General features: G+C 32.1%; 2 protein-coding genes and 1 long non-coding RNA gene across 3 annotated transcripts in view; 2 read left to right on the top strand and 1 right to left on the bottom strand.

Moving 5' to 3' along the window:
- The window catches only part of LOC126738524 (uncharacterized), a 31928-nt gene extending 11051 nt beyond the window's left edge, over window positions 1–20877 (top strand). The window contains exon 3 of the mRNA XM_050443897.1: window positions 20725–20877. The gene's annotated coding sequence lies outside the window, so the exon portion shown is untranslated. The remainder of the gene's footprint in view (window positions 1–20724) is intronic.
- LOC126738523 (ribonucleoside-diphosphate reductase large subunit) lies at window positions 569–24003 on the bottom strand. Its single transcript, XM_050443895.1, has 10 exons — window positions 23788–24003; window positions 23631–23719; window positions 23364–23541; window positions 19671–19913; window positions 19362–19607; window positions 13380–13749; window positions 11574–11950; window positions 5194–5346; window positions 4907–5139; window positions 569–1938 (listed from the first exon to the last, which is right to left on the bottom strand). Exons 1-10 carry the CDS (start codon window positions 23828–23830, stop codon window positions 1354–1356), a joined length of 2517 nt encoding a protein of 838 aa, XP_050299852.1. The 5' UTR covers window positions 23831–24003; the 3' UTR covers window positions 569–1353.
- On the top strand, window positions 22104–23370 carry LOC126738525 (uncharacterized). Its single transcript, XR_007661366.1, has 3 exons — window positions 22104–22538; window positions 22609–22782; window positions 22853–23370. It is a non-coding gene; the product is annotated as an uncharacterized LOC126738525 (long non-coding RNA).
- Window positions 24004–27796: the final 3793 nt, after the last annotated feature.

The raw sequence follows: 27796 nt of genomic DNA, 5'->3' as shown, positions 1-27796 counted from the left end.
GTTCATAGAGTATTTTCTTATGAAGTGAAGAGAGCACATATTTCTTCCAGATACTCGTAGACCTTTAGCATACCAAGGTTTTCTATTTCGTTTGTTTAGATTGACAATAAGAAAAGTAATATTAAAATTATTTATAACCACCTGATAAAAGCTATGCAGAGGGTAAAACATCATTTCATTTTGATCAATTACAAAGCAAGGGAAATGTGTGAAAATTGGACTTAGTATAGTCTATCGCGTCTAAACTTATTCTCATTAGTTCCACTATCAGCTTTCGTAAACCCCACTTCCTTTGACCTTCATGGTCAAATAAATAAACTATATTAAAGAATATAAATAATGATGAGAACATACATACATCATAAACAATTAAGAAATCCGACTAGACGTGTAGTTTGTTATGGAAAAGACATTTTAATTTACAACTCACCGAATAGGAAAGTGAGCTTCAATTTTGACATTGAGCTGTGAGAGGTGTTTGTGGATAACCAGTATTTTGGCAGCGTAAAAAGCATTTTAAATAGTATATGTTGAATTAAAAGGGTAAACAGAAATAAAAAACTTAAAATACTGGATCTATATTAATTTGGCCTAATAATACTAAGGTATAAATTTATCAAAAATACAATTTGGGAATTGCCTATAGAGTTATCAAACGGGCTTACAGATAAAAGTTTCTTTTACTATAAAATGGATCAAAAAATACACTTTTCTTTGAAAAAAGCTGATTTAAACAGTAAATAAGAACAAAAGGACAAAATAAAAATATTCAAATAATAAAAAAAATTACATACAAAAAGTTTTATGGTTAAAAATAAAAACGTAAATTGCTAATAGTAATAGGAAGTTAAAAAAAAATAAATATTTCGAAGAAACTAATATAAAAATGGAGAATTTTTTAATTTACGGAGGTGTTCACAGGCTGATTCACAGAGATGGGTCGTTAATTTAAAATTTGGCATTTTAGATTATAATCCACAGATATTTTCATATTTATATTATCTGTTATAATATTATTAAATATTTAACTTTAAAAATGCAGATTCATTATTACTATTAACAACAAATCTATGTGAATCGCCCTGTATAAATTTATATCATTCAGTTCTCGAGCATAACAAAGAATTACTGAGATTCAACAAAAACATCGAATAAAAAAAATGTTATTCTTAACGTATTTAATTTTAAGATATTTTTATTTAAATTATTTTAAATCGTTAACGTTATTAAGCAGATTTTTTTTTAAGTCATCACCAATTTTGGCATTCCCCATAAATCGCGTAATAATCCTTAAAAACTAAATAAAAAACCACTTACTATAATTAAATTTAAGCTACCTATAATAAATTCCATTCATGATCCACACATCTCACACCCCTCGGGATTACTTAGCGAGCAAACCAAGGCGGCCATGTTCTGGTCCTCCTCCTCACTTTCAGTCTTTCCATTAGCCTCGTTTCCTTCATCCTCTAATGTGGAAACATCCAATAAAGCATCTCCATTTCCAATTCCGTTCTTCTCCAATCCATTAGTGGCAGGAACGGATTTCTTTGGTGTGGCATTTTTCACTAATAATTTCGTCTTATCCACGGTAAACTGGATCGGATTGGCCGCGGGTTTCGTTCTTAAATAGTACATTCCCGTCTTCAATCCCTTTTTCCATCCGTAGAAGTGCATGGAGGACAAGGCGCCGTAGTTCGGTTTTTCCATGTGTATGTTTAAACTTTGACTTTGGTCGATGTAGGCGCCCCTGTCGGCGGCCATGTTAAGTATGACTTTTTGGGAAATTTCCCAGACCGTTTTGTAGATCGCTTTAAGATCGTCCGGGATCCCAGGAATGTTGCGGATCGAGCCGTGATTGGCCAAAATTTGGTTTTTCATGACGTCGTCCCAAAGGCCTCGTTCGGTTAAGTCTTTTAATAAGTGATGGTTTACGATCTGGAAAAAATTAGCTTTTATTTAAAGGCAAGTCGGTTTGCTCCTATATATTATTTTAAGAAATAATCTATCGTTCAAAAAACATGCAAAAATGTAATCAATCATTCAAAATTTTAACAATAATCTTTTTTCCCGAAATGCAGGATGAAAATGGCAAATTTTACTTTTAAGGGTGAAAAGGTCGGGAAAAAAATGTAGGTAATTCTCACGGAGATATGACCTAAATTTCAACACCCTCTATTTTTTTGATTGTAATAAATAATATGTTTTTCTGATTAATACGAAGTGTCCAGGAAATGAGTGTACAACGCTTAAAAAGAACAATTTAGGCCAACTTGCCTATACCAAACTTGCTTCCTTTGGCTGCTACAGGGTAGCACAATATTAAAATTAAAATGTTTTTTTTTTCAAGGAGCGTCTAAATACCTTTACCGATTTTTATCAAATTTGGGGTGCAGTAATCCTCAGTGTTGATGTATTTTGACATAGGCACCATCTTGGATTAATGGCCAGAAATTAAAAAAAATATATGAATTGTTCATAAACAAATGGTTGTAATTTTGTTATACCCTGTATAAATAAATTAAATTGTATTATAAATCGACGTTCGTTTCCGAAATACAACTCATTCATTAATTTCGAAATTGATGCTTCACCATCATTTACTGCTGTGTACAAATCATCCTCTACTGTAAGCTTTCCTTCTGTAACAATTGTACTAACACGTGAGTTCCTTTGATCTTCCTTATTAGGTTCCAGAGGGGGTTCTCATTCTTAAGTTTCCTAAACTAGATTTTCTTGTAGTTGATTCCTTTCTAAAAATTGTAGTTTTTACAAATCTTCCTTGAAGCCACCATTTGCTTTGAAATTTAAGTTGGGTAACCTTTAGTATATTATTCATGGATTGAGTAATTAGTTATGAGGAATGTACTTTAGTTTGTATGAATTTTAAATTATCAAATCATCATTCAACATCTTCCACTGGAGTAGTATAAACTGATGACTTTAGGTGTAATAGAAAATATTCCAAGGGGATTAGATCCGGAGATCGAGCAGGCCATACGTGAGGCCCACCTCGACCAATCCAGCGATCTCCGTATGTTACTGTTAAAAACTGTGGGGCCAAAATGCTAAAATGCGCTGTTGCACCATTGTGCGTAAACCACATTGTATTTCTGGTAGTCAATGGCACATTCCCCAGAAACTGACGTAGCGTTTGTTCCAAAGACTTGCGGTATACCTCGCCAGTAAGTCTTCCTGGCAAAAATACCGGTCCAATTAGGAAGTCAACTAAAATTCCCACCCAAACGTTTAACGAGAACTGCTATTCAAACACCTCATGAGGATTTTCTTCTGTCCAAACATAGTTATTGTGAAAATTCCTTATGGCATTTCTTGAGAAACTTGTTTCATCGATGTAGTTTAGGGATTTAAATTTATGTGTGCAAAATCCATTGACAGAATGCAACACGTGGAACAAAATCTGCAAGAAGAAGTGCCTGAACGCGTATGTAGTATGCGTACAACGAATATTCTCTAAGAATCTTCGAAACTGTCCCGTTACTTACATTTAAAGTAATTGAATTTTTTAAGTAGAGGTACCTAGATCTTCTTCTACCATGGCCAGTACACTCCCTTCTAATTCTACCGGTTTTCCTGTCATTAGCCTTCCTGGTCCTCCGCTTCTTTTCAATGCCCCTGTTTCACGAAGTCCTTGATGTATACTTTAGGAAGTTTTTCTATTAGGCACATTACAATTAGGCAATTGTTCACGGTACAGCCAACTAGCTTCTAATGAATTGCCATTAGCAAGTCCATAAATGTTATGCGTTAATGCGTGTTCATAAATCCATTCATGATAGATGACTTTTCACTAACATTTAAGTATTAAATACAGGAAATATGCGTCAAAATTTTTCTAAAATTTTGACACTGATTAACAAACTCAAGTTTTTTCTGCTACTCAATACTCAAATATTTATTTCCATAGGCTCATACAAATAAGTATGGGATAATGTCAAAAAATAAAGCTATAAGACCTAAACATAAATCTTTTAAAAGGCCTTAAGAAAAAAACAATAAAAAATCTACAATTAACCAAAAAATAAGAATATAAGAAAACTAGAACCTTTAGTAAACAAACAAATACGATAATTATAAGAGAAAAGACGAGACGCTGCAATTTAAATATTCTGTTACCGTATAAAAGGAATTTTTAATTCAAATTCTTTTCAATGAAGCTTGAAATTATTAACCTTCTCAATTTTTTTTATTTCGATTGAAAGATAATAAAGTAATAAAGAAGTATCAGGCCAATATCAATTTTATTACGCAACTGCCAGATCACAGGCATGAATTGATAATTTCTTTAAAACCATATCCACATGATAAGACCAACTAAGATGTTCATCGATTAATATTCCCAAGTACTTGACAATCTTATTTTGTTCTATGGTTTTGTTATGCATTTTAACAAGCAAGCTTTTATTCAAATCGGTAAGACTAAAAAATATAATTTCAGTTTTTTACTCATTAAGCACTACGCTGTTCCTGCTACTGATACTCATCATTCGGCCAACTACCCCGGTTGAACCTCTAGATAGTTCTTCTAAGTCACCACTCGACGTTAATATAACAACATCACCTGCAAACAGCGTTATAAGATTGCCAGGAAATTTGTTTTAGCTACGTTAATCGGAATGTTCTTAAAAGATATCAACGGAATTGTAAGATTTTTTATTACTTGGTAGGTTCAGTGTAGTACGCTATATTTTTATTTCGGCTACGTGAATAATTTTAAAAGTACCAAAATTGCACGGTTAAAATTCTTTTTCGCCCCGTATCTTCTAAACAAAGCGTCCTATCAAAAGTCATAAAATTACAAAATATCCTTAAAATAGTCCAAGGAATAATGCCCTAAATTTTTGTCGCATGTTTAGTAAAAACTCTGTACAAAAATATCACTTACTTGGAATTCTCCCGACAAAACCCTCCTAGTATAAATGTTGCTAGTATACGGTTCGATACTTTCATTATTTCCTAAAATTTGTGCAGTAGAAGCCGTCGGCATGGGAGCCAATAGCAAAGAATTCCTTACGCCATGTTTGGCGATTTTCGCTTTTAAGGCATCCCAGTCCCATAACGACGTTGGCGTTACGTTCCACATATCATATTGTAGAATACCTTGGCTTACGGGAGATCCTAAAATTAGAATTTATCGTAACGAAAGTGCCGAAGATTTGGTGGGCTTATTACCTTCATAAGTCGAATATTTTCCTAATTTTTCTGCTAATTCACAGCTGGCTTCCAAAGCTCCATAATAGAGGGTTTCAAATATTTGCTTATTTAGTAAAGCGGCGTCCTCACTGTCAAATGGCATCCTGAGGAGGATAAATGCGTCTGCTAAGCCTAAAAGGACGACAAAATTCTACTTATCTTTATTTAGGCCATATATATTTTGTTTTATTACTTGAAAAATAGAAATCTACTTCCAATGAACGAAATAAAAATGTCACTTTTTTATACAAAATAATAATAACTACGGAAGGAAATTACTAATTTTTATGACATGTTTGTCACCCTTTGGTTCGTCTAAGGGTGCTAAATTATCCGTTTATTTATTCACAGGACCAACTCCATTATAAATTTAAAATAATACAAATAATAATTTATAATAAGCCATTAGCGAAATACTAACGAGCCAATAAAAACAAAAAGTCACGGTCTCATCAAATCCATATAATTTTTTTTAAAAGCTACACGTGTTTCGCTCCTATCGGAGCATCATCAGGCCTAGACCTACACAGACCACATTACAACTAACAACCAGTTGTTTTATAGCTTTTAAAAAAAATATATGGATTTGATGAGACCGTGACTTTGTGTTTTTTCCTTTGTTTTGTTTTCGTTTGGTCTCTTAGAGAAAAAATGGATGATACGTTTCTATTTAATGTTAAAATGTTTTCAACTTAAAGCTTAAGCTTAGATAAAGTTGCGCCCAAATTTGCAATACACCTAATATAGAAAATGTTTATTGTCCTTTCAATAGGAGAGTTTGTTGGTATAATGAGTGGTATGCAAAATGCGATTAAGGTTTCTAGAGGGAATACTAAAACAAACTATACTAAGGATTCATTTAAATAAAATATCTAGGTCCTTTGTAAGGGTGCTTGTTTCTTTTTAAGATTTCTTGGAATAATCCCAATGTACCTACATAAATGTGATTGTCAGACATCCTAACATTTGACTTGAATAAACAAAATCTAAAGAGTTTGTTCTGGATTCCAGAGTTAAACTTGTGATAAGAAATTTTGGTCAAAGTAGAATTTCCCTATCTGTAAAAAGCATGCTTTTTCCTGCTTAATAGGAGATGCGCAAATTATTTAAAAAAATATTAGGCACTACATATTAAAGGTCCCAAAATAAAATATAATAATATTCCGGCAGTTATTGTCATTACTGGTGTAGGGGAGAGTGGGGCAAAGCGGAATGAGGGGCAAAGTGGAATTATACATATGGCAACGGCGCATTGATAAGTCATTGCCGAAAACACGTGGTAAATTAGCGGTTCATTTCAGTACCTCAAGCGGTGAACACTGCGCGTATGTGCTGTTTAGATTTTTGACGTTATGTGAAACTGGTGGATATTTGTTTATTTTTTAAGGTGATAAATTTGTGTTAAATCTGGATTGTAATATTTTAACAAAAACTGTAGCAGCTATTTTCAAGGTAGGACATATAACTAAGTGTACTAAATAATATAGATGGATCGAATCACAGTTGTTAAAAAAAACAAACATTTACTAAAAAGATTCCAAATGGGGCAAAGTGGAAAATGTCAAAAGCCCCATTAGAAAAACAATATTTAAACTAGATTCATTCGAATGCATATGTTTATTTTTTATTCCTATTTTTTTTAAAGGTCCGACAAAAATGGTTCGGAATTATGTCCGTAAATCCACACAACATGTTTGGGATGAGGAAGATATGGTCAACGCTATTACAGCAGTTCGAGCAAATCGTTTGAGCTATGAGCAGGCAGCTCTTAGCGATAATGTGCCACAAACAACATTGTTTCGAAGAGCTAAAAAAAACTGCGCGCCCGAGGAAGCTTCAAGAAAAAGTTTGGGCAGATTTACTCGTTGTTTTACACCACAACAAGAGCAACAGCTTGCTGAACACTGTCTGTTCATGGAGGGCAGATACTTTGGCTTACGCATATCAGACTTAAGGCATCTAGCCTATCAGTTCGCTGTGAGGAACGGGATAAGCCATCTGTTTAATAATGAGAAAGGAAGGGCGGGAAAAGATTGGGTTTTAGCCTTTTTAAAGCGGAACTCAAGGCTTTCTCTGCGAACTCCCGAAAAAACCTCAATCGCTAGAGCTACGGCCTTTAACCGGCATACCGTTTCTGCCTTTTTTAGCCTGCTCATTGAACTATATGATCGCTACGAATTCTCGCCAAGCCAAATTTATAATGTGGACGACACAGAAATCACAACGGTTCCAAACAAACCGTCAAAAGTGATTGCGTCTAAAGGCAAAAAGCAAGTGGGAACACTTAGTTCAGCAGAAAGGGGGACGACAACTACGTCAGTCATTTGTTTTAATGCAGCAGGGAGATATATTCACAGACATATTTTGCCCAACATGGTTCGATCACTTTTTACGACATGTCAAACCAACTGCTGATCAACCAATCTTACTGGTAATTCTTGATGGTCACGCAAGCCATACAAAAAATATTGCTTTACTTGAAACAGCTAGAAAAAATCATGTTCATATTATTTGCCTACCTCCACATACCAGCCATCGCCTTCAGCCACTTGACGTTTCGTTCATGTTTCCTCTCAGCACCTTTTACAAGCAGGAATGTGAACTTTGGTTTCGAAATCATCCTGGAAGACCAATAACAATACGACAAGTAGGCCATTTGTTTGGGAAAGCGTTCCTAAGGGCCTCAATTGCGCAGAATGCCATTAGCGGGTTTGCAAAAACAGGCATTTGGCCTGTTAATCCACATATTTTCCCTGACGAAACCTTTGCAGCAAGTGAAACAACTAATAGGTAGGTATCAATTTTGACAGTATATTTTATTTTATGTCATCCGATGATAATATTCCTCTTATATTGTTAAAAGGAACTGCTAAGCAAGGTGATAAAAAAGCCATTCCTTCCTGCAGCAAAGATGTTCAAGACGAAATACCATCATGTTCGTCGAAAATAGTAGCGGTACCAGCTCCCGATAAAGATTTTGTGTTAAAAATAACTGAAAAAGATAAAAAAGCTCTTCCTTCTTGCAGCAAGCGTGTAGGCAAAATGCCCCCATATTTCCCAAAAGTAGTAGTGGAACCAGTCCCGTTGTTATCAATTCATTCTTGTTCTTCAAATGTCTCTCCTTCCTGTTCTCCAGAAGTTCTAGACGAGACAGTTCTTTTGACAGAAAACCAAATTTGCGATCCCCGTGACATTATACCAGTACCCCAGGTGCAGCAGACTACTAAACAGAAACCAACAACACGTAACAGAGGAAAAACTGCAGTGTTAACCGCAAGTCCGTATTATCATGAACTGCTAGAAAAAAACAGTCCAACTCTCATGAAGTTAGTTACTGTAAAAAAAAAGTTTTTGAAAGCAAAAAAGAAAGACCCGGAACATCGTCAAAGTAAACGCAAAAAGGTAGAACACGTTTCTGCACAAGGTGTTCAAAATGATGATGATACAAGATGTATTTTTTGCGATGGTGAATTCCTTAAATCCAGTTCTGGAGAAAGCTGGATATCCTGCAGTCGCTGCGAAAGATGGGCTCATGAACAATGTACCGCCTATGATATACACTCTAAAAATGCTTTTATATGCGACTTTTGTGAATAAAATATGTTGTTAACTTTTTTAACGCCTAAAAATTCTTTTATATGCGACTTTTATTGATAAAATTTTCCATTTCACTTTGTATACGAGGCAGTGTGTTCCACTTTACCCCACCGAAGGGGCAAAGTGGAATGATTTTCTCTTTTTTAGAAATTTTTTTTTTTACAAAAACCGTTCACCTTAAATATATTTTATCACTATCCTTTTTAAAGAAGAGTCTAAACTTTTGATTGACAGCATTTTTACACCTTCTTTTTAAATATTAAGATCGCCAACTAAAAAAAAAAGAAATATCATTCCGCTATGCCCCACTGTCCCCTACATAATTCGACAGATTTCAACAGCAGTCACGTGTATTTACGAGTTGTTTTGTTTTGTACTTTAAATTGTTTTTTTTTAATTGTTAACGTAGATATAAAGTGCACTTCATAATGTTTTTAAATCTCATCACTGAACATAATTTTGAGCTGCTGTTTTTTAAGCAGGAATAGGTATGTATATCTTAACACTATCTTTTGCTATACCCGGGTGACACAGGAAAAAGGGAACACTTTTTTACACAACTTTTTTTACTTTTCAAGATAAACAAATGAAATTTGGTATATCGATAGAATAGTCACAAGAGCATCTTTTGACATATTCTGTTATTTTTTGTTACTTCCGGTTTAACAGGAGGTGACCTTAACTTTTTTATTTTAAATGGAACAATTGGTATATTAATACGTATTTTGATAGAAAGTAATGATACCCCATTTGCAACTTTTTGTTTTATAATGTAACACGACGTTTCGGTTGGTAAGTATCTCCAACCGTTATCAAGTGTAAACTGTCTGATGACCAGTCAGTTTACACTTGATAACGGTTGGAGATACTTACCAACCGAAACGTCGTGTTACATTAAATAAATAAGACAATGCAAGTCCGACAAGATGTTTTCACTGTACCATTGTCTACCACCTTCAAAAACAGATTTTTGTTTTATACTCATAGAAAAAAATCAATTTTTTAAATTTTGAAATAAGGTGCCATAAATGCATCGGAAATTTTAATTTTTAATCAAGTAATCACGGAAAAATACTATTCATTGCATTTTATTACTTAAATCAGTTTTTCAGAAATACAGTAAAAATTTCAAATATTAGTAAACACAAGAATTCTTTCAACTGCAGCAAATTTATTTGAATGACAAATATTAATTGCACTTGACAAGATGTTATGTATTATGTCAATTGAAAAATTATTCAATAAAGCGTCAAAACGCAGCATCCTCCTAGTCTAGAAATCATGATATTCTATGCTATTTCTATTAATTAAATGCCTTTATTTATTTCTTCTAATAAGCTTATTTATCCACCGATTTAAAAATAAATATACCAAATTATTAAGAAAAAAAGAATGAAATAAGGTTTTTTCAAAAGTGGTTGTTCCCAATAATGTGATATTTAAAAAAATAAAGTAAATGTCAAAATTACTGGTTTTGAAATTTTAAATAGGCGTGTAAAAGATTTGAGTCATAAAATGCAATGAAAACTATTTTTCCGTGATTAATTGATAAAAATTAAAACTGTCAACGCATTCATCGAATCCTATTTTAAAATTTAATTTTTTTTTTCTATAAGTATAAAACAAAAAGTAGCAAATGCAGTATCATTGTTTGTTACTAAGAACAGAACAGAATGTTGAGATTTGCCTTATTTCCTCGCCTCTCCCTATAATATTTCCTTACTTGCTATTCTCTACTTTTACTACAAACCTGGTACATACCCAAATAATACGTCACACGCAAGTACCGAAAAGACGCGGGGAATCGAGGTGAAAAACACTCGGTACTAGATCGTCTTACTGTTAATAACCATTTTTAACCTTCCGCAAAAACCTCCTGTGTTATCCTGATCCTGACTGACCCCTAGGTAAGTCTTTTTACTTTTAATTTAATTCAATCACTTTTATATTTTTCGTGTTAAGTCAGCAGGCTGTGGTGTAAAACCGTCCAAAGGTACATGAACCATCGCAACCTATAAATTTTACAGTCTATAGGGCGTCAATTGATTAGAACCCTTTTCTAATCAATGGCACCCTTCTAAACAGTCTTATTTAAAATAAGAAAGTTAGTGTCACTTCCGGTTATACAGGAAATGACGGAAAACAACTGAATATGTCAAAATATGCTTTTATAGCAATTCCATCAATATACCAAATTTTATTTGTTTATCTTGAAGAGTAAAAAAGTTAGTTATTAAGTGTTCCCTTTTTTCTGTGTCACCCGGTATATATTCAGGATTGAAATACATGATTTCTCCTCTTTTTTTCAAATTTAAAATCTCTATAAATATGATTTAAACCTTATATAGTAGGAAGAAATGAATGATTTAATTAATATGTTTTATGTCATTTCCAGCCCTGAAGATCAAATAAAATCAATTTTATTTGAAGTCCTAAACCTGCGACTCTTTTTCTGCATTTTACACTATATTATTAATCTTTAATAATATAGATTAATAATATTGGTTGGTATTCAAAATACAGTCAGTTAGTAAATTTGCTCTTACTCAATAAGTGATTTTGTTCATTCTAAGAAAAGATGTGACAATGATTGATGATTTGTAAAGTCTCATTTTATTTATTTTAAATTTAGCACGACGTTTCAGTTGGAAAATATCTCCAATCGTTATTTCATAAGCAGTTATTATATTTAAAGTCTAGAATCTGAATTCACTATGCCGATAATTAAATTGCTACCCCAACTCACTCACTCTCTAACTTACCCTGAATTCCAATACCGATAGGCCTGTGTCTCATATTCGAATTCCTGGCCTCCTCAACCGGATAAAAATTAACATCGATAATCTTATCCAAATTCTTCGTGGCTACTTTCGTGATCTCCTTCAACTTCTGGAAGTCAAACTTCTTTCTGTCCGCAGAAACAAACATATTCACTGCGATAGACGCTAAATTGCACACGGCTACCTCGTCCGGCGCGGTGTATTCGATGATTTCCGTGCACAAGTTGCTACTTTTGATCGTTCCGAGGTTCTTTTGGTTCGATTTTTTATTGCATGCGTCTTTGTAGAGCATGTAGGGGGTACCGGTCTCGACTTGGGAAGCTATTATGGCGCGCCACAGTTCTTGAGCTGGTACTTGCCTTTATGGATGTAAAAAATTTTTATATAAATAAATAAAAAATAAAATATACTTATTTGCAACTTTATAAAAGTAATAATATTTTAGATGACTATAATCATAGAAGTAATAAACGGTAAATAAAGAAAGTTTTGAAAAAAACTACATAAAAATGAACAAGGTTTTGAAACACATTTGAAGTGATATTATACACTAATAAGCAAGAAAGCAGGTGAGAAGAAAGTGCAAGGTGTTGTTGCCTTTAAGAGTCAGTATTGGAAATTTAAAAAAAAATGTATACTAGAAAATGATAATAAATTACGTTTATTTCATGAAATAATATAGAAGAAATTGAGAACAGTAAACTTTAAAGCACTTACACCTAAGTTAATCAAAATACATAATTATTATTCTATTATTAAATTATTATTCTATTAGTAAAGCACTTACACCTAAATTAATTAAAATGCATATATTATTCCTTTTCTTACTCATAATTAATATTCTGAGTAAGAAAATAATATAGATGCAAGGTGCTCAAAATAAGGATTCTAAGCATAAGGATCTTAGTACCTGTTAGAGATAAAGCTTACGTTGAACAAGGAAAAGTTACGTTAATTGAAGCGTATTTACACGGTGTACTATTAAATTTTAAAGCCCTATTATTTTTTTCACAATTTATGTATGTTTATACTCCTTCTGAACAAGTTCAAAATAGTAAATGGTTTGATGGAAGCTATTCGGCAGTATAATGTAGGAATTTGTTTTCAATTACATTTGAAAATGGCGACCGATTCCTTGCGAAAAAAGAATTTTAAATTCGGATTTCCAATGACATTTCTTTTTGTCATATAATTGTCAAGATAGCGCTGTCACACTAAAGTGCAAGAACTTTTGATCGAAAGAGTCCAGGAGAAAAGATAAACAAGAGGGTATAAACCATAAAGCTATTACCAGAAATATTACAGAAATAACGAACTGTCCACATTAATTACTTTACTACAAAGATAAACTCGAATTGTCAACACCAAATATTTTGTTACTATATAAACAATTTTTTGCTATTGAACCATATATACAGGTCTGACGATTTTTCTAAATTTGGGCATTTAAAACTGTAAACCTTGTTAGACTGTTTTCGGTGGGGCACCCTGTGTATGTATTTGTTATTATTTATGTCCATGTATTTACTTATTAAAATTAGACTGTCAATAATTATTATTGAATGATTTATTGAAATGTCCGTGGATTAACTCAAAAGAGTGGTATAAAAAATATATACGACTCCAAAAAGTAAGAGCAGTGAGCTTTAAAACCAAAAATACTAATTAGTGTTACTTCAAGATAACAATAAAACTAAAAATAAAACCATGTTTTTAAGCTCAATTATAGATAACCTGTTTTCAAAATAATTTAGATTTAAGTTAAGATTGAACAATTTTAACACTTACTTTACATATAGCCCTTCATTTTCATACTTTTCATACAATTTCTCGAATTCCTCGCCATAACAATCGGATAGTCCGGGAGATTGGTGTGGGCACATAAGAGACCACACTCCGTTGCTCTCAACTCGTCTCATGAATAAATCGGGAATCCAAAGGGCATAAAACAGATCTCTTGCCCTTAGCTCTTCTTTACCCGTATTTTTCTTTAGATTTAAAAACTCGAAAACGTCTGCGTGCCACGGTTCCAGGTAAATGGCGAATGCGCCTGGTCTTTTATTTCCGCCTTGGTCCACGTATTTTGCGGTGCTGTTGAAAACTCTTAGCATTGGTACGAGGCCATTGGACATACCATTGGTGCCGGCTATATAAGTTCCTTAAAAAGAAGAATTTAATTTATTGAACACTTACAATCAGTAATACCTTTTTTCTTTTAAAAACTCATGTTTTAAAAATAGCCGAGTAACCTTACTAATGACTTCAAAAATGCTAATTTTTACTTAATTATTTATCACTTTATATCCTTTAACTGGCTTAATCAATCCTTATTTAAAATCAATCCTTTTAATCAATGATAATTTCAGGAAGAAAACTATGTTTTGATGTGTGTGTATCTTAAAAGCAAGGCCATTTTAGTTCTTAGTTTTTACTTAGGTTTACTCCACAACGTAAATCAATTATTTTCAGAAAATCGCTCATAAGAAGTACAGGCAGGTCAGCTGCTACCAAAACTAAAGCCAGTATGAATAAATGTTATAATCTATATGCTGAAGATTCAATAAATATTAACTTTGATCCAAGTCAAAACAGGCTGCCATGTAAAATAGTAAAATCAAATAGAATGACTATAAAAAAATCTAAGACATATGATTGTAAACAAAATAAAAGTAGTGCAGGAAAGATTCCACGTGCAATGCCTAGATTCGAATAAAAATAATCCACAACAACTCGGGAGACATTTGAAAGCTCTTTTACCCGGAGTAAATAAAAAACACAATAGGCTGACAGAAATTCAATAAATATTTTGTAAATAGTATTGAACATATTACTAAAGGTATTCCTCAAGCTATGGGCTAACTGATTTTACAAGAACCGCCGTACCAAATAGTTAAATGACAGAATTTAATAAAATGTCCATGGCAAGAATGTCCATCCTTAAAGACCTAAAAAATGTTGGTGGAAGGGAGACTGGTATTTCAAAGCAAGTTTTATGTGATGTGATTTATGCTGTTGGTGATGTTTCCAAGGTCCTGGAAAATGTCTACTATTGTTCCTGTTCCCAAAGTACGAAACAACAAATGTGGTAATGTTTTCCGACCTATTTATACTATGCCGGTCTATGAGCAGCTGCTTGAAGTTTGTGTCATGGAACAACTTATTGACCACAGTAACAAGAATATTATACATTGATTATCCCTGCCAGTCAGGTTTCCGCAAGAATCATTCACATGAGTCTGTTACAATTACAAACAATAAATTATGTTTAGATGCAAAGAAATCGATACTTTGTATTTTTGGCAAAGTGGATTACTGTAAATGAAAAAAAAATTTTTTGTATAAAAGGGAAATTAATACTTTCATTCACATGCTAGAGAATGTTTCACGATGCACCAAATTTTAATTTTTCCAATTTCTTTGTCTATTTCCAAGGTTGTCAAGGTTGCACAACATTATTTTAAAAAAAGTACAAAATGACCTCACTTGGGTGTCCCTAGTTCTTTCTTACGCTAAATATGTGTTTTGTTTTATATTCAAGAGGCATAAGACTAAAGCATATTGAAACACGAGAGAGACAATTTACCAGAGTTACGCACAACAAAACCAAGATTACCCATACCCTAATTGACATTATAATGAGGAACAAATGTCAATTTACTGTCCAGTAATACACCCAAGTCTCTAACGGTAGTAACAGATTCAATAAAGACAGCAAAAACCAGAAGTCTGGAAAACATTCGGAATCAAAGGAGAGACAAAACAGATAATGTAGGGGTTTGGTTAGAAAACACACACAATTTTTTAATGAAAGTGATGGTATGCCATCAGATCCATAAGAATATTTGAGATTACTGATGTTATTAACAGAAAGGGATAATTTATAAGTTAGGTGATGCTGTGTGACATTCATAAGTGTTTCAGAGCCTCATACCTTCAGCATCTTAATAAAAATTTTGACGTTATTACATTGAGACAAATGGGGTAGCAAATAAAACACCGAACCTTAACCTACCGAGATATCATCTTTGTTAGAATTAAAGTGAGATAAACAAATGCAATGGTTTTGTTTTCTATGTCTGAAAAAAATAAGTAATCAGTGTATGTGCATGTGTATATCTCCAAAAGTAAAAAAAACACTAGATCATATTGTAAATTTTTTAGAAGGGCAAAAAATTATAAATAATAGCGTGTTTTTCTAGTATACTAGATCGAAAAACCATAAGTGCATTAAAAAGAATGTGAATTAAATATAGGAGATGGTATCTCAAATAATATAATTAAATAGTTTAGTAAATTTATAGTAAAACCCTTATTGTACTCAATAAAACTTATTTTTGAAGTAGGTATCTGCTCACATGCACTGAAAGAAATGGAAAGAAAGGTTATGGTAAGAGATTACAGCCCAATTACTCCCATCAATACCATAAGTGAAATAATAGAAAAAATCATTAAGTTGAGGTTATGTAATTATTTAGAAAAGCATAAGTTATTGTCATTTTACCAATATATTTGAAATTAAACTGTGATATAGAGGAGGCCTTAATTAAACTGTATAATCATACTAATAGTGTCAACAACAAAAAAAAGTGTATGGTTGTATTTACTGACTTGGCTAAGGCTTTTGACACTGCGTCCTATGTCGCTATATCTTAGTGGACCAGCCTAAGAAAAGGGGATAACATATTTTACTTATAAACTGTCTACATCTTATTTGGAAGGGTGCTGCCAGAAATTAAAAATAAAGGAATCTTTGAATGCCACTGGGTCTTGGGACCAGTGCTCTTTGTGTTATATATGAACTTGTTATTTTCAGTTCTGAAAAGGGCAATCATATCATAATGCTATGCGGTTGTCGTCAGTCTGTTTTCTATGAATAGTGAAAAGTTCCACTTTGTGTGCTTTATAATGACTAAAGCCACATCACCAGAAATTTCAACTCTTAAAGTACATAAATATATATGCAATTACCATAAAAAAATGTGATTGTCGGACTTTTTGATAAGCACATGGAGTGGGAATCTTATATCAAATATATTTGTGTCAAATTAAAAGAAAATCATTTGCAAATTGCATATCCTAAGAAATTGTCTAGCAAAGAATGTCATAATAAATGTACACAAGATCCTATTAAAATTTATTTTAACATATGGGATATGCATATGGTGTAAGATGTTCCAACATTTTACCATTTTTAATAACAAAAGGCAAGTTTAAAAATTATTTTATTTAAAAACAGACTTTTTTCTTTCGAAGATTTATTTATAGAAGGACATGTCTCTGCAAATTATTCAGAGTTGTATTAATACTTGCCAAACTTTATTGTAATAATATAAGTTACTAAGACCTAGTATAAACCATTAATTTTTAACCCCAATTCCTACTAATATATTAACTTTTGCACCAATATTTTATCCAGCAGTACAAAAAAGTTTATTCTTTACAGCTCCAAAATTTCTTAACTCTCCACAAGATCATAAAAAACAGTATGAGCACCTTCAGCCTTAAAAATGACGGAAAAACACATTCAGCCATTGTTTGTGCATTGTATAAATATTTATACAATCTATAATGTATAAACGTTTATACACTGCATTGTTGTAGACTGTTTTTTTTTTCAAAAATTGTTCACAATTCAGGCTATCAAACATTATAATAAATAATGTCTCAAAGAGACACCCTAACAAATTATTAATAAACTTAATTATTTTTCTTTTATGATTAATGTCTATGTAATTAAATGTGAGAAATGATTCAGATGTAAAGCATCTAAATTGAAAAAATATTTGTCATTAAAAAGAACTTAACTGGATCATCACAAAACATAGATGATTTTTAGCTATTTCAAAGCACAAATGTAATTAATTTAAGAGGTTTTCCTCATATATATAATGTGTGTGCTATATATAATATTTTTTTTCATATCTCTGCCACTCTGTTCTGAAATTTTCTGCATGGATTTTACCAAATTTTGTTGTAATAATAAAAAAAATGCCCTGTATATACAAAAACATTTTCAGTCACAGAACCTCATAATTTGAAGTAGGTAATCTTATATATGAACCAAAAGAATCAATTAAAGAAATATATAGCTTATCCCAAATAAAATTATATAAATAAAAAATTATACAAAACATATGAAATGTTCCCCTCATAACTGTCAATAGAAAGAGATTTTTATGTCCACCGTATATACAGATAATGACCGTATATCGGACAAAAATTAAGCGACGCTATAATATTCCTAAAAAACTTTGTGACTGTACCTCGTATAATTAGGAACACTTTTGTAGTATCAGTACATACCTTTGTTAATCGTATTTAAACATTCTTTGCCTCTTGTGATGAATCGCAAGAGATTAGTAAATTGTTGTATGTTTTTATGCATGTTTTCATGGACAAAAATAAAGCGACTTGATCGATATTGTTCATACCATTGATAGATAAACATCGGTTTTGGTCAGTATCAAATCTATATTTTGTTTAAAAATGCCTCGTGGTAAAAGTTTTTCTATTGATCTTAAAGAAAGAATTATTGCATCGTATAAGATGAGAACACCACAATACGTAATAAAACAAGAACTAAGGCTTTCAAAATCTGTTGTGTCGAGGACCATTCAGAACTATCGAATTAGAGGAAAAGTAGTACCAAAAACAGACGGGTAGACCGAGAAAAACTTGAAACTGGATAGAAAAATTAAAAGGATCTCCCAGGCAAATCCTTTTCTGTCAGCAAAGCAAATTCTGGCTGAAGGGAGCTCTAATGTTTCCTCTCGAACGATACAGCGCAGACTAGTTGAAGCAGGCTTAAAAGCATGAAAACCTGTCAAAAAACCGCTTCTTAGTAAGAAGTATATTAAAGCACGTCTTCTGTTTGCAGAACATGCTTACTGGACACCAGAGCAATGTAAAAAAGTAGTTTTTAGTGATAAGTCAAAGTTGAATTTGTATAAAAGTGATGGTGTTCAATATGTTCGTTGTATTGCAGGTAAAAGACTTGACCCGAAGTATGTCCATGGTACTGTAAAATTGGTGGCAACGTGTTAGTGTGGGGTTATTTTTCTGGCTATGAAATGGGACCAATTTACCAAATTGAGGACATTATGGATAGGTTTAAGTACAAATATATCCTTGAAAATGTCATGCTACCTTATGCGGAATGGAATATACCACTACGTTTTGTTTGTCAACACGACAATGATCCAAAACATACAGCAAAATGTATAAAAGAATGGTTTAATGAAAATAAAATAGCCATTCTTAAATGGCCACCCCAATCGCCCGATCTTAACCCGATCGAAAACGGTTTGAAATTGTGGATAGGCAACTTAGAAGTAAAACCTATAAAAACAAAGAGTACATTTTTGAAGAAATTAAAAATATATGGAAAAATATTGATCAAGATATAATTGATAATTTAATTTCATCCATGCGTCAAAGGTGCCGCCAGGTAATCGCAAATAAAGGCTTGTGGACTAAATATTAAGGGCACAATCTGATAATGTTTTCTTTTATTTTTATTGTAAGCGTCAATTAATTTTTGTCGTATAGAAATATTTAACTTTTCTTTTTCTTTTTATGATCTTGTTTATACGGAAGAATTTTGGTATGTTATGTAATAAATATATGTTTATTAATGAGTGTATTTGTTTTAATTCTTCTTGCATTTTTGCTTTTTTAATAAAAGAAAAAAACTGTATCGTCGCTCTATTTTTGTCCGATACTGTATATTATCTATGTATGCAAATAAAACAAAATACCTATTTTTCTTACCTTTGGCTCTAATATTATGCACATTGACCCCGATGCCTCCAGCACTCTTAGAAATAAAAGCGCATTGGGTAAGACACTTGTAGATGCCCTCAATGCTGTCATCTGGCATCATCAAAAGGAAGCACGAAGACAATTGAGGCCTCGGAGTGGCGGCATTGAATAAAGTCGGACTAGCATGAGTAAAATACTTCTCAGAAAGCAAATTGTACGTTTCTATGGCTGAGTCAATGTCTTCTCCATGAATACCTGAGAGAGGAAACCACAACTTTGAATTTTACTGCAGTATGTTAAAAATATATTGGTTCTTACCTACAGAAACCCTCATCAACATGTGTTGAGGTCTTTCAACAATTTTTCCATTGATTTTTAACAAATAGGATCTCTCCAATGTCTTGAAACCGAAGTAATTATATGAGAAATCTCTATCATAGATGATGCAGGAGTTTAAGCGTTCTGCATTTTTCATAATTATATCGTAATGCTTTTCGGAGATCATTGGAGTACGTCGTTTGGTTTTTTCATTGACCATATTGTACAGGTCAGTAATTACATCTAAAATTGTAAATTATTGTATTAAATTGTGGGTATATATAAAATGTACGAAAACAAGGGATGGAATACTTAAAGCTTATAGCTAAAAATTTATAGGTGAAATAATAAAGGTGTGTAAAAATGATATTTCCATCTATTTTCAATATAAAGCCTTTTCAAATCAATAATTTTTTAAGATATGTTTCTTTAATTCAAAAATCCAAGGAGTAACATAACTGAATCAAATTTTTATGAAGCATATCAAGGTAAGGAATGTATATAAAATCACAGTAATTAAGTTTTTTAAATTTTAGTTTATGAGATTACTTGCTTATTAGTTTCAGCTCATGACATAAAGAGTCAGACCAAGCCTCAGCAAGTGAATCAGAGTTAAAAGAGATATAAGTTGAGTATAGTCAGCATCAGTCATTATATGACATTTTTTTAGGACATTAGAATATCGGATTTGTAAATTATAAAAAGCAATGGCTTCAATATAGGCTAGATATTGAGTTTTTCGGAAATTTCAACTTTATAGCAAATGTTTTGATATCTCTCAGATAAACATGTCCCAATCAAAAAAGCAGATTTTTAAAAACTACTTAAGCTTGGATACTAAAAACTGATTGATTCTATCAAATGCCTTAGTAATCAAGCAATGTGAGTACTTTAATATTGCCTTAATCTGTTTTTTCAAAAATATCATTGATTACTTTATAAAGCACTGTAGCTGTACTTAGATTAACCTTAAATACACACTAAGCATCAGGTTATAGTTTGTTATTTAAAAATTGATTATGAATTTCTTTATAATTTTTTTTTTCAATTTTAGATGCTGCTGGTGTACCAGAAAAATCATTAGGACGAACTTTAACAAGAGGAAATTCTATAGCCCTCTGCCATGTAAGAAGGAAATAACCGTCTTGAAAACAAGAATTTATCATGTGAACTAAAAAAATATCAATAAACGAACTGCAGAATGTAAGCATTCTTTGAAGAGAAATGTCATCATCACATCCACAATCTCTTATCAGCTTGTAAAAAGTATATTAACTTCCTCAGTGCCTGTTAGTTTAAAGGAGAATTTATTAGTTGCATTAAAAACATAGGAACTGTTGATAGCATGAAGATCTGAAAGGTGATGGGATAAATAAAATTAAAAAGCTCTGAAAAGCCCAGAAACTTCCATTTAAAACATTTCTCTCAAAAATCCATATTTTACCTAGTGTGTGAGGGTCAGATAAAAAATTCATTCAAAAAATTCAATCAGATAAAAAAAATCCATACTTTGCACCCTATACATTGATTTAATTTTTTATTAATATCTTTATCAAACAGCAAATGAGAAGGGTATATTCTGTTTTTTCTAACAATTATCTTTAGTAGATACTTCTGTATTATATTACATTTGTATAGGCCATTGTATAACATAAGTGATAAAAAAGAAAGTGTCTTCTCAGTTAAAAACTCTTTAAGCAGGTAGAATTTATAAACAAGTTTGAGAATTTTATTGGAGACAGGATAGTTATGGTCAAGATGTATTTTACATTTTAGAAAATTATCTATTGTAGAAATTTGTCTCAAAATTATTTTGTCTATCAAATTTATTTAGTACAATGATTATCAACCACAATGGAATCATAGTGAGGTCTGCTTGCACTAGTAAGTAAAAAGGCATTGGAATTTAGTCTTTTTTTAAATCAATTTAATGTTATTTATAAAAATTTAATTATTTACATATTAATTCCATATATTTTAAACACAAAAAGTAAATCATGATGAAAAATTTTATGAAATAACTTGAAAAGGTCTAAAGAATAATTAAAAAAATATATTTGAGGTTAAATTATTGACAACTTCTATTAAATTGTGCTTGGTATCTTTTGTACTACATGCTTTGATTAATCCATGTAAGTTTGTGGATAATACATGATTTTGAAAAAGTTAATAAGTCTATTTTATAAATTTATCTGAGCTCTTATTCCCATTTCCAAGATCTAATTTAAAATATACAAAAGTGGACTAATTATTTCTAAATGAGTCTTGTTTTTTATTATTGGGTTTAAATATATAGAATTTGTTATTGGAGAGTCCAATTGTTATTCAAATTATCATGCTGGAATTACTTTTTTTATTTTATCCCTATATTAATAATGTACCCCTTACATGGATTAGTAAGACTTTTACCTATTTCCTTATTTATAATTTAATTTTTGTAGCATTTTCAGAAATACTGTAATTTCTTGCATTATAGGATTATTTTAAAAACCTTATAATTGCCTCGCTATTAAAGATAGAGATATGACTCAAAGGCTGGGACATACCTCAATCAATGAACCAACATGTATGTGTCAGGAAAAAATCTAAGAAACTTACACAAATCAAGAACTATAAAATGCAATACAAACACATGTATTTAAAAAATACAATAAAATTATTTATGTGTAAAATTAGTAAAAACTAACAATACCACTAAAAATATCACAGGCATTATGTTGGTCATAGGAGATCGGAAGTTGGACGGAGGTACTACTCCAATGAATAAAAGACATTTTTAGCTAGTTACTCCTTAATCTTGGCTTGAAATGTAGTAAGTTGCAGATATTCAACAGAGAAAAGCAAGAAAATGAAAGACTATTCTTCACAGTAAGATATGTCTCATTAAGTAATCTGTAGAATCTCTGATACAAAAAACCCATCTTTTCTTTGCTTTTAGAGATAGAGTTGTGTTTATGTGAAACTCTTCCCTATCCATGAAACAAATCTGAGAAGTCAATAAATTTAAAGAAAAATCATTATTTTGTCTTTATTTTTTGCCATTTTTAAGTTTCATGTGATTTTGCAAAAACTGCACCATGCTTTTAAAGATAAAGATGTGATTCAAATACTGGTAAGCCCCCGAGTTAATAAAGTAGTTACTTAAAAAACTCAAAGTCTGATTTATTTTTTCTGCATTTCAGTGTTGCATAGATGGAATTTCTACGAAAGCAGCTATTTCAGAACCTGCTTTTCTACAGAAACAGTTTTGCCCTGCTTATTAGTTCTCAAAAAATCTGCGACCAAGAAGCAGTATATTGTGAATGTTAGTCATAACCAGGACCAATCATGGATGGAGTTCTACATTTGCGTTACCACTTATTTATCAAAACACTATTAGAAAAGCAGAGTCTATCTTTTTAAGACTATATTACATCTGTATGTACATAATTAGGCAAAAATATAGAGGACCCAATAGAATTTTCTTCCTAATACCACTAAGAAAAGACAGTTTTTGGTCACTTATTAGGATACTTGCTTTTGCAAAAGAGATTATCACAATAAGAGAATGTACAACCTGGATATCATTGTTTCTAAGAAATTATGCAAATCATTTATAAAATTAGTCCTAGTCATAGGTGGTGGTTGATATGCTGCGATCAAGCCAAAATTTGTGCTTATTTCTATTAAAATTATAAATAAAGACTTATTTACCACTAAAATGCTTCTTAGTTTCCTTATGTAAATTAGACACAGCAATCCGAGCAGCCAAAATAGCATAATCAGGATGATCAATGGTCATCATAGCTGCTGTTTCAGCCGCTAATGTATCCAGCTCCACTGTAGTAACTCCTGGGTACAGGCCATTGATAACTTTTAGGGTAATGGATAGCTATAAAAAAAGTGCCCTTTGTTACTGAGATATGATCCATAAAAACTACATCTCAAATCAAAATGGAGCAAAACCCGAAGAAAACTTACAGGATCTACAAAATCCATGTTGAGTCCATAACATAATTTTTGGATCCTGGACGTGATTTTGTCCAAGTGAACTTCCTCCTGTCTCCCACCTAAAGTTTTCCATGAAATGAAACGTTTCTCCAGCCACCAAAAAGGGGGGTGATAACCTCAAACTTACCTCTTTTACACACATACATCTTTTGCACGGGTTTTGGAACCATTTTCGTGGATTTTTATACACACTCTAAAGCGGACGACAATATTAGGTAAAATATGTTTAAAATTTCGCAAATAAACAGATAAATTGACTAAAAAATAAAATAGTAGAAACGTAGGAAAAAAACACTTGCTTCCCGGTTTGTTGGGAGATTGGCGCCAAATTTTAGTTACGTCCAATTTCAACCAATAGTAGAAGGGGATTTCTGTTCCATCCTTTTTTAGATGGCGCGAGACGAAGAGGAAGAGAAGACGTAACGTCACTTGTCAATAAATTGAATGAAGTTTAGATTTTAAGGCGTATTCTTTAATGTTCGGTTTGGCTAATTAACCGGTTAAGATTAATAACCTGGCTGTTAACTATAGTGCATTAATATCGAAGATTATGGAGAAAGCAGTCAACGAACAACTGTTAACATATCTGGAATCATCTGGACTAATCAGCGATCATAATACGGCTTCCGAAAGCTTAGATCCACCGGCGATCTTCTAGCCTATGCAATGTTGCCAGGTCTGGTGAAAAATCACCAGATTTGGTGATTTTTTAATCAAATTGGTGATTTGTGAACTTTCTTAAAATCCCTAATATCTGGTGATTTTTTTAAAACGTACCTGTAATTAAATTGCTTATTTAAATAAGTCTCTATTTTTTAATTTATTACATTTTTTATGGCATATTATCCGAATATCGTACCTACGTAATACGGCATTCTTACCGCTACACCTTTTAAATCGAGCTTTACGTTACGAGAGCTTTCCGTCGCGCGTCGAGTTGTCGAACTCGGCTTTGAGTATCCTGCGTATCCTATGAGTATCCTATATTTGTGTTCTGTGGTATCCTGTATCACTGATTGGAGTGATTGGTTTGCATGCGGGGATTCCCTAGATCTATTTACGCTGCATCGCCATTGGCCAGTTTCGCGGGTTTCGCCACTTGCCGACCGAATTAATTTGAAGGCAGATTGCATGTTGTTTACGTATCAAATTTCTAATAAAAATACTCAATTTGTATTGTGATTATTTGTGATATACATACATAGGTAATTCAATAGTTTCTGTGGTTCAATCAGTTTATGCTTTAGGTAAGTTCTTATATTATCATTTTGTTAATTTTATATTTTTTTAAGGTAGGTATTATTTTTTTATGATTTAACTGATTCCATATAATATGCATATTTTTTTTTTAAATATGTGAATTATTGGTAAAAAAAATGTGTTTCCGAAATGTCTTTTTACATTAATTACCTTTTTTCTACCATAAACAACAAAACAAAATGGATAAATTTCTTATTCGAAAGAAACCTAGTCAAGATGAACCAGCTGTTCCTTTGCCAGGACCAAGTGCAGAAGAGCCTGAACAACAAGAATAAAGTATACCTAATGTGTCCGACGAGTCCGACATAGAGCCAATATCTGATTCGGATATGCCTGCTCCTGACCAAAAAACTGGAAGTAAGAAAAAGAAAATATATGAACCTAAATATAAAGCCGAGTGGGAGGGCCATAAGGATTATGGCAAATGGATAGTGCCTAGTTCAAATGGTATACATTATTTTAAATGTAAAATATGTGTTAAAAATTATATAGATGGAGTGGCGGTAAAGTAAAAAAGCACAGTTTATCAAAAAAAAAAATTCTCTGTGCCATCAGCGGAAATTATTAAAAAAATTAAGTTCGAATTGCATCTTTCATTGCAGAACATAATTTAGCAATTAGTGTGTCTGACCATTTAACTGAGCTTATTAAGTCTATTTGCCTGTTAGGTATGGAGCCTAATCAGATATCAAAAATCACCTGCGACAGAACAAAATGCACTGCGATTATTAATAATGTGTTAGGAAAGACAAGTTCTGATCGCCTTATAGCGAAACTTAGAGTAAATAAATTTTCAATGATGATTGACGAATCAACAGATGTTTCTTCGGAAAAACATTTGGCCATTATAGTACGATATAACACAAATTTTGAAATAAAAGATGAATTTCTTGGGGTCATTTTAGTTGAAAGTGCAACGGCGCAAAATCTGTACAAAATTATTGTTACAGAAAATGAAATTCCATATAAAGATAATTTAGTTGGCTTTGCAGCGGATGGGGCAAATGCAATGATGGGGGCACATAATTCGGTCAAAACTCTTTTAACTAATTGTATATCCCAGATTTATATACTATGAAATGTATTTGCCACTTTTTGGCTTTATGTGCCTCTTATGTATGTGAAAAATTACCAAATGACCCAGAAAAGCTAATAAGAAGTGTCTATGCCTATATGCATCAAAGCTATAAAAGACAATCATAACTGCAAAAATTTCAAGCCTTTTTTGATGTAAAACCGCACAAGATATTACATGCTGCTCAAACAAGATGGCTATCATTAATATCTGCTGTTTCTCGACTCATTGAGCAATATGACGCTCTTCAGCATTATTTTAGAATTGAAGCCTTCGACAATGCCTTAGGAGCAGCACAAATTAATGACTTGCTTCAAAATCCCTTAAAAAAAAATATATATCTTATTTTTAGAATAAATATAATACACATTTACCCACCTTAATTTAGAATTTCAATCTGAAAATCCCAAAATATATAATCTTTATCCCCGGATGATAAGTGCTGTTAAATTTTAAGTTAGTTAAGTTGTTTTCTAAATCCAGAATACCTTTAAAACATAGATATAGAAAATGTTCAGTATCGTGATCCACAGCATTTTCTTCCACTTGACCAAATTTATTTAGGTCCTAAAGTAGCTATCGAATTAACTAAGCATAATTTCGCAACACCCGTTATTAATAGTATTAAAACAAAATGTGTAAATTTTTACTTTGAGGCAGCTAATCAACTACATAAACGCTTTCTTCGCCTTAAGTCCTCGAAGCATTAAAAAATCAGACAGCATTGCTTCGTTAGGTCTTATGTTTCGAAATATAGTAAAAGATATCAATATGTTAGACAGAGAGTTTAGAGAATTAAAGTTTTCGAACTTTAACTTTGCTCTAAGCGAAATTGACTTTTGAAACGAGGTGTGTAACGAAAAAAAAGGTGATGATACTTTTCTTTTTCCAGAACTAAGAAATTTCATAAATGTTCTATTTACATTGCCGCACAGCAAGTGTTGAACCATTATTTTATGAAATTAATTTAAATAAAACAAAAACGAGAAATCGATTAGGCTCTAAAACCATAAGTGGGATTTTGCACAGCAAAAGGTTAATAACGTCAAATAATTTTAGTTGTTTTGACTTTCCCGTAAGTACGGATATTATTAAAAAGCATAATAACACAATGTACAAATAAAAATATTACTATATTACCTATGATTTAAGTATAATTATGTATAATAATATATGTCTCGTTATTTTGTGTGCTTTTGAGAATTATATTTTTGTTTCAAATAATGTGCCATAAATAATTATTTGTTTTTTTTTTATTAAGAACATATATTTTTTTAAATATAATATTTTTTTGAAAACATCATTTTTACCTGTGTTTTATTTTAATCAGCCTATGTGCACCTCATTAAAAAGAAGAAAAAAGATTCTGGTGATTTTTTACACAATCTGGCAACTTTTAGACCAAGCATCTGGTGATTTTTAAATTTTTAACCTGGCAACATTGAGCCTATGTCACACACTTGTGGACGGAGGCCATGGAGAAGCACGGCGAGTCCCGCTCAGTCGCTCTTGACATTTCCAAGGCATTTGACAGAGTGTGGCATGAGGGACTACTAACCAAGCTCTCCTCAATCGGCATACAAAACTCATTATTGAATTGGATCAAAAGTTTTCTTGAACAACGAACAATCCAAGTAGCCGTCGATGGATACCTCTCCGATAAATTTAATATTAACGCTGGAGTCCCTTAAGGATGCATTCTATCCCCCACCCTTTTCTTGAAATATATCAACGATTTGCTAGGAACCACTGTCAATCTAATCTACAGCTTTGCGGACGATAGCACACTTATTTCCACATT

This window comes from Anthonomus grandis, chromosome 7 (assembly GCF_022605725.1).
Source record: "Anthonomus grandis grandis chromosome 7, icAntGran1.3, whole genome shotgun sequence".
Taxonomy (NCBI): Eukaryota; Metazoa; Arthropoda; class Insecta; order Coleoptera; family Curculionidae; genus Anthonomus; species Anthonomus grandis.
The sequence above is the reverse complement of the archived record's forward strand: the minus strand, read 5'-3'. Positions and strand labels throughout refer to the sequence as shown.

Bases quoted from the DNA above. Each gene is read 5' to 3' on its own strand.
- LOC126738523 (XM_050443895.1), bottom strand. From the start codon at position 23,830: ATGGTTCCAAAACCCGTGCAAAAGATGTATGTGTGTAAAAGAG. The intron at 19,914-23,363 runs GTAAATAAGTCT...TTACAATTTTAG, and splicing joins AACTAAGAAGCATTTTAGTG to ATGTAATTACTGACCTGTAC. The intron at 1,939-4,906 runs GTAAGTGATATT...AATTTTTTCCAG, and splicing joins TTTTGTCGGGAGAATTCCAA to ATCGTAAACCATCACTTATT.